This window comes from Paramisgurnus dabryanus, chromosome 6 (assembly GCF_030506205.2).
Source record: "Paramisgurnus dabryanus chromosome 6, PD_genome_1.1, whole genome shotgun sequence".
Lineage (NCBI taxonomy): Eukaryota > Metazoa > Chordata > Actinopteri > Cypriniformes > Cobitidae > Paramisgurnus > Paramisgurnus dabryanus.
In genome coordinates, this window is record NC_133342.1 from 15720184 (window position 1) to 15728262 (window position 8079).

At 34.9% G+C, this 8079-nt stretch overlaps 1 protein-coding gene across 2 annotated transcripts; it reads left to right on the forward strand.

Annotated features, from left to right (window-relative positions):
- The first annotated feature begins 442 nt into the window (after positions 1-442).
- aqp1a.2 (aquaporin 1a (Colton blood group), tandem duplicate 2) lies at positions 443-7876 on the forward strand. Of its 2 annotated transcripts, none has more exons than XM_065267927.2 (5): positions 443-823; positions 2266-2430; positions 2616-2696; positions 3133-3345; positions 7346-7876. In XM_065267927.2, exons 1-4 carry the CDS (start codon positions 458-460, stop codon positions 3328-3330), a joined length of 810 nt encoding a protein of 269 aa, XP_065123999.1. In that variant the 5' UTR covers positions 443-457; the 3' UTR covers positions 3331-3345; positions 7346-7876. The 2 variants fall into 2 exon arrangements, with proteins under 2 accessions (XP_065123999.1, XP_065124007.1); XM_065267935.2 differs by having other exon boundaries at positions 3133-3310.
- Positions 7877-8079: the final 203 nt, after the last annotated feature.

The following is an 8079-nucleotide window of genomic DNA, read 5'->3' on the forward strand; positions in this document are numbered from 1 at the left end:
CCAACATTGGGTCAATTTTTAACCAGCACGTGTTCTGTCCAATATTTACCCATGGGTCAAAAATAACCCAACCATTTTTAAAGTGTATAAATGCTTTGCATAATGCTGTACATCTTGTTGTTGTTTTTCTGTAAAGATAAAATCTTGTTAATGTTTAATCATCTTTGAACAAATTGTTGCCAGTAAATAATATACATTTAATACAGTAAGTTACTGGCAAACTGCTGTCAGTAAGACTGTAATTATTACAGAAATTTTAACAGTGTGGCATTTGTTAAGTTTGTTATGTTACAGCAGCAGTTGTGACATTTAATCACCTCTAGTTAAATGGTGTCTAAATTTGTGGTCACTGTGTTAAAACCCTTTCCTGACCGCCTCCGTTCAAGTGTTTATAAGTGCTAGCTTACCCAGCGTTTTCATTAACTAGCTAAAAAACCTAAAAGAAAGTATTCTCGTAATGGCACGGGAGTTTAAGAGTTGGTCTTTTTGGCGGGCAGTATTGGCCGAGTTTGTCGGGATGACCCTTTTTATTTTCATCGGTATCGCCTCCGCTATCGGTAACAAGCATAACAAATTTCCTGACCAAGAGGTTAAAGTAGCTTTAGCTTTTGGTCTGGCCATTGCAACACTGGCTCAGAGTTTGGGGCATATCAGTGGAGCCCACCTGAACCCAGCTGTTACCGTAGGAGTGTTAGTTAGCTGTCAGATCAGCTTCTTCAGGGCCATCATGTATATTGTTGCTCAGATGTTAGGGGCTGTTGTGGCAAGTGGCATCATGTTCAAAGTTAGCCCGGACCCTGAATCAACACTGGGGCTTAATATGGTAAGTTGACTTATAGACAGAATATTGACTTATAGTCGTTGCAACATTGATTTGTATTACAGGTCAAAAAAAGACAATTAATTGTTTCGGTAAGAGAACATCTTTCACTAACATTTTTTCACTATCTAAAAGGTGACAAAGGGACAATGACACAGATTCTTTTATTCATAAATTACACTCTAAAAATGCTGGGTTATTTACAACGAAACACTTGGTCAGAATAGGATTAACCCAATCCATTAAGTTGCAATTTAACCTATGTTGCGTAGTTTTAACCAATGTTTTTGAATTATTGTTGGGTCAAATATGAACATTTTCTGGGTCAATTTAACCAAACTGGTTGAGTTTTGTCTCTTTATTGACCCAATTAAATAATTATTTAATAGTGAAAGGAATTCTGCATCCTATTAAAACTAGAGTTTTAGCACATTTCTAGCTGAGCACTTAATGTGGTTTTGTGTGGTTTATATGTTTTTATTTATTACTGTACTGTACTGTGCTTAACCAAAAACAATTGTTTGTTATATTGGTATTACCCTGGCCATTTTTTGCTTTGTGCTTCTTAATAGTTTAACTAATAATTTAGCTACAAACTATTAAACCATTGGAGACTATATATATATATATATATATATATATATATATATATATATATATATAAGTGAATAAATTAGTTATAATGAATAATAATAATTAATAGATTATATTTATTTATTTATTCATTCATTCGTTCATATTTATTCATTCATTTTTATTTTTTATTTTGGCATTCATTCATTTATTTATTTTGGCATTTAATGAATTACTTATTTATTTCTGCATTTATGTGTGTATTTATTCATTTATTTATTTCTGTATTTCTGCATTTATTTACTTTTAATAATTTATGCATTTATGTTTTTATTTATTTATATACACTTAAGTCATTTTTAACTGCCATATTAAACTGCCCATGAAGATTTATATGTAATAAATAATACTTATAATATTTAATGTTGTGTTTGAGTGTGCCAACTTACCATATAGTGCCCGTTTGGGTTAACCATGTGTAAGAAGATTAATGTAACATATCACAGTTTAATTGTGATTCAGGAAATGATGAAAACATTTTAAATGATCTACTCTTTATATTATAATTTAACCATACACTGTAAAACATGTCTGTAGAAATTACAGTATTACTGGGTATTTCTGGCAACTAGCTGCCAGTAACTTACTGTAGATTTTACATTTATGTTATTTACTGACAACAGTTTGTTCAAAGTTAAATGAACATGAAATATTTTCAGTCTTTATCTTCTACAGTAAGTTATTGGCAACCAGCTGCATAATTGCAGCTAAATTTTTACAGTGTACATCATGTTTGTAAATTATTTTACTGTTAAATCGTGTTTCTTTTTCAAATCTGCAAATAATTTTTTTTCTTTCTTTCTTTCTTATAGCTGAGTTACGGTGTAAAAACAGGTCAGGCGTTTGCCATTGAGCTTTTTGCAACATTTCAGCTGGTCCTCTGTGTGTTGGCTACAACAGATAAGCGTCGAACCGATGTCATGGGCTCTGCACCTCTTGCCATCGGGCTATCGGTTGGTTTGGGACACCTGGTAGCCGTAAGTACATCATATTTGTCTTTCACATCCATATCCATATTTGCCTATATCTAATATTAACGTGAAAGTAAATAAAAGCAATGATGTGGGAAATTAGATCAGTAAACTTCTAAGAAAGCTCAACTGAGGCTTTATCCCAGTTTATGGTTGCTTGCTCACCATAAACTCATTCCCATTCCATGTAGATCAGTTACACCGGGTGCGGTATCAATCCTGCTCGATCTTTCGGACCAGCTGTTGTGCTTGAAGCATTCAAAAACCAGTGGGTAAGTGATTTTGCCTCGTCAAAAAACTTTTCAAACCAAATTTAGCGCTATACAGAAACAGTCAGAATTATTTTTTAATAACAAACATCATGACGCTTTGTTGCACTTCCTCTAAAGCAGGGGTTTTCAAACTACGGTTCAAACAGTGGGTAAAAGTGGGTCGTGCAAAGTCGCTTTGCTGGTGAATGACACAAAAAACTGTTTGTCCAATTAATGGCAATAAAAACTACTTAATTATAAAAGAAATGTGTATTTCTCATATTTCCGTTTAAAAATATGTTGGTGGGTCCCTGGGATAAATTAATGAAAAGTTTGGAAACCACTGCTTTAAAGTGAACAGAAAGAAAAATGTTTGTTATTTAAGTTAAATGATCTTTTTTGGAGCAAGTAGAATTTGATGTGTAAACTGACAAAATGTAATAATTATTTCCTGTAGATATACTGGATTGCGCCCTTGACCGGAGGGGTGGCCGCTGCCCTTGTGTACGACTTCTTGCTGTACCCAAAGAAGGAAGGGTTTGGCAGGCGCATGAATGTTCTGAAAAGTGGCGAAGAACCGGAATCGTCTGCGACTGAACCCCTAATCGAACCAAGAACCCCCAGATCTGGTTCTGGTCAGTGGCCCAGGCCATGAGATGTGATGAGTCTTGTAAATACTCATACACTTCTTTAATATTTGTCACATTTTTTATTTTATGTACATACTGATAACTATAGAGGAGCAATAAAAGAGCAATAGCATTTAATACATTCTTTACCCAAAGCATTTTTTGTCCGCTATTGTATTTCACCATCTGATGTTTTAGCAATACTACTCATATTGGTTCAGTTATAGTTCAAAGTATGAGCAGCTTGTAGCTTTAGCTATAGTACAAATCTGTAAAATACCGTTAAGACTTCTGCAAGACAGTTAACAAGTACCACCAAAGCGAGCTGATGTCAACTTCTGTATCACCTCCAGACTCGAACTGCTACTAAAGCTGTCACTTTAGTCAGCAACTTGTTGCTTGTCACAAATTTACCAGACAATTCAACAAAGCTGGCTTCTAGCCAGTGTCATGACCCTAATGTTAGCTTTGTAGTATAAGTAAACATATATGAAAATAATGTATCCACTGGCACATTTTGAAAGGAAGGATTTTGTTTCCTTTTTGGCACCATCAGAGGCATTGTATACATGAATCCGCTTGCGTAGATGTTTATCACTTTTAATAGATGCTAAGTCCCGTTAGGTATCCTCTTTGGGGGAGAGCTTTTGCCTCTACAGACATGATCATCAGTATTTAATATCTGTAAAAAACTGTGATCCTCCCCAAACATATCAGAGCATGGGGGATGTAAAGTTGAAAGTACATGCCTAAAATGTTTGGCAAGCATACAAATGATAAAAATGAAACATTTGGCTCAGCTCCATTAGAATCCTATGATGTTCAGTGCATTTACCCTTTTAATCTGTCTTGTTGAAGTCTATGTAACACCGTAGGAGATAAAGATGGCTATTTATTTGAAATGTTAAAAACATTTTTTTCATAATAATAATTAGGGAAATACTTAAGTTTACTTTAGAGGAACACATCTGATGGATGTGTGGTTAAAAGCATCCAAATGCAGTTCAGTCCGATTATTCAACCAGCATTGTAAGCAATGACTCTTTTTAAGTACAGGAGTCTGAATTCAATTTTGACAGTGTGTTTGATATGTAATATATGAAAACCAGTTGTCGACACTCTCAGAAAAAATATGGTACAAAAGCTGTCAATAGGACGGTACCTGCAGACGACTCTGGGCAGGATATCCACCATAGCTGCTGATTTCGGTGCAGCTCCAGCCTAGAGTCGTCTGCTGTCTTGGTAAAAAAGTCTTAATCTGTACCATTTAGAGACATATATGTATACATCAGTGGCGGCTCGTGACTGCTCTTCTGAGGGGCGCAAATTCAAAATATGTGTTCGGATTGTCATGTGTGTTGCTCGTTTTTTCAAAATTTGTGTTTGTTGCATCATGTGAACCACGTGCATCACATGTTTTGTCAAAATAAGTGCCTGCTGCACACGCGTCAAAACCGTTTATGATAAAAGAGACGCTAACGTTCACAAAATACACACAAGACACTCCCTTAACGGAAACTCTGACAAATCTGGTATGTGGCAAACACGAGCATCTCTTTTATCATAAACTCTTTAGACGCACTTATTTTGACAAGACATGTGATGCACATAGGTTCACTCGACGCGGCGAACAAATATTTTGAAATTACGAACCATACACATGACCGGCTACATACATGTTTGTGACGAACTTCACATCGTGCGCCCTCGAAAAAGAAGTCAAGGGCCGCCATTGGTATACATTTTGTCCCAATATGTACCTTTGAGGTACTAATATGCAATCTTTTCCTGAGAGTGTGTGTTTCTGGTTATTATTTGCTGTCAACTATTAGGGTTATCAACCTTAAATTATGCTAAATTATGATATTATTGTGTGGGTAGAGAGACAAAACTGTTGACCAGAAAGGCAATGCTTAATTAAAACGAATGGAAGAGTTTTGCACTGAAAAGCAGTGGGAGTCCTCGGAAATGCTAATATAGTACAAAATAAACCCTGTTTGCAATAAGGGCATGATAATGTCATGTATTCAAAGTTATCATGGGTTAGAGAAACGTACAATTTCTAGTGCAACTTGATTTGACTTAGAATTGCCAGTTCCAAATATTAAAGGGGACATATCATGAAAATCTAACTTTTTCCATGTTAAAGTGCTATAATTGGGTCCCCAGTGCTTTTATCAACCTAGAAAATGTGTAAAAGATCAACCCAGTAACTTAGTTTTGGTAAACCATTCTATGCAAGCATGTGAAAAAATAGGTCATTGAAATTTTACTCCCCCTGTGATGTCATAAGGGGACAATACCGCCCCTTAATTTGCACTAACCAACCACGACACTGCCATTTAGTGCAGAGATCAGCTCATTTGCATTTAAAAGGACACACCCCAAAATGGTAAATTTTTGCTCACACCTACAAAATGGCAATTTTAACATGTTATAATAAATTATTGGTGCTAGAACTTCACATAAATACTCTGGGGACACCAAAGATTTATTTGACATCTTAAAAAAAATCACCTACCCAAGCGTCACGTCAATGGGAAAGTAGTGTTCAAATTTTATGAATCTCTGTTGAAGTGCTGCTTTGATTATTCTTTATCACTCTGTTTTAGTCAATTTTCCTTAAACTTAATTAATTTCCTCCCATTTATAAATGTATTAATTTGGCAGACGCTTTTATTCAAAGCTAATTAAAGCGCATTCAAGATTTACATTTTATCAGTATGTGTGTTCGCTGGGAATCGAACCCACAACCTTTGCGCTGCTAATGCAATCCTCTTCCAGTTAAGCTAGAAACAATTCCCCCATGTTATGCAAAGGAAACCGTCTGAATATGAAGCTGTGTGCAATTTTCCTAATATTCACTATATGATGAGTGATTTAGCGCTCTTATCTTTCTTTCCACCATGACACTTTCACTCCCTCTCTGCTTTGCATCACTTCTCAACAGGGATTTAGGTGCCATGGTAGTGATGACGGGTATTGCTATGACCATTTTATCACCAAAACTGTTTAAAACTATAACCTATTAGTGAACCAATGTGCACAAGAATGCAAAACAAACACATTAAGAAAAACTTGCTGGCTTAAGAGCTCTTGACTTCCCCTGGCCGTACCGCGCTAACCACACGTTAAGGGAACATAGCTCCTCTTGATGGCTTTACTGTGGGTGGGGTGACACTTTTGACAGACATTTATCGAGTGACAGAACTGTAACACCCAAAACTTCAGTTATCAGTTTCCTCACATTGTGCTGATGAGGTCAAAACAAACATGCAGATCCTTTTGTAACCTGCATTGCTTCACAGAAACTATTTACAAACCAAATTTAAGGAGCTGGCATTGATAGAATAAGAAAAGACTGCACCACTTAGCATTCAACTTACAGTTTCTATATGATAGTCATATGTAATAACTTTGGTTGTATATCATGTTATGGCATGGGAGATTTTAAAATTCATAATGATGAATATTATCTGCCTTTAATTTTTTTTTGTATAATCAAACTGGCTTGATCAAATTAGTTTTTTAAGCAATTTGAACTTGTTTTTAAAAGAAAAATGCTCACACGTTCAATAAGATTCATGCATAAGCTACCATGCACTAACAATGAGCAATGTAGTTTTAAAGCATTTATTAATTTTTGTTAATGCTAATACAATTGCTCATGTTAATTCATTATGCATCAGTTATAACCTTTGATTTAAAAAAAATATTAGTAAATGCTGAAATTTACTAAGATTAATCAATGCTGTTGAAGTAGTTCATTTTAGTTTATGTTAACCAATGCATTAATTAATGCCAACAAATACAACTTTATTGTAAAGTGTTACAAGAAGAATAGCACATTAAAAATGACTTGTAAAGCCAATTTGAACTTAAACATTTGAGACTGCTGATAATATTTTCAGTGCTAACATGTTCAGTATTTTAGTATTTCACTCCAAAACAAGTTATATTTTGCCTGTATAATATGCAATGTAGCCTGTTTAAGGACATTAAGGTTTGTACTGACTGTGTTTGTCTCTTTCTGTGTTGCAGGAGGTCTAGGAGATGAGTGACACATTAATCAATTTGCTCTTGGAATTGGATGTTTAAAGGTAATTGTCATTAAGTCTGTTGTAAGGGAAACATCAGGCCATTGTCTTACAACAAACAAACAAACAAATAAAGGAAACAAGGAAGGAAACGAATTCCAGCTGTGATTTTATCACACTTATCTGACCTTCAAGCTCATGACTGGATATGCGTCATCCTTTGACAGTCAGGATTTTATGTTATTTTGCCACTCTTCTGACGTATGCAGACGTAAGAAGACCATGTTTGTAAAATTTAAACGCAATCCCAAATGCAGATGGTGATGCGGAAAACATCCCTGATCTGCTGGCTTTGAAATATATAGGCATCTGGTAAATACAACCCAGCACAAAGGTTAATTTCATATATTGATCAAACTAATGGACTGAAATAACTGAATATGGTCTACTTATAAAAAAAGATTTTTGTATTATTTTGACCTTTTGTCCTTATTTTTGTGATTTTAAAGAGCGTGGTTTAGACTTTAGATGTGCTTCTGACTTGATTAACTTTGATCTATGTGTTAACAACCAAATAAATAAATATCAGAAACATGAAGGTCTGGTTCTTCGCTCAATGAGATGCTGCACATGCACATTTGGTGTGTTTTAACAGTCTTATCTTTCATATTCAGTGAACTTAACCTAAAACACTCTAAAAAAAGCTGGGTTATTTTAATTAATCCACATAATGTTTAG

Coding starts and splice junctions, on each gene's coding strand:
- aqp1a.2 (XM_065267927.2), top strand. CDS start 458: ATGGCACGGGAGTTTAAGAGTTGGTCTTTTTGGCGGGCAGTATTGGCC. Junction 824..2,265: donor CAACACTGGGGCTTAATATG/GTAAGTTGACTT, acceptor TCTTTCTTATAG/CTGAGTTACGGTGTAAAAAC. Junction 2,697..3,132: donor AAGCATTCAAAAACCAGTGG/GTAAGTGATTTT, acceptor TATTTCCTGTAG/ATATACTGGATTGCGCCCTT.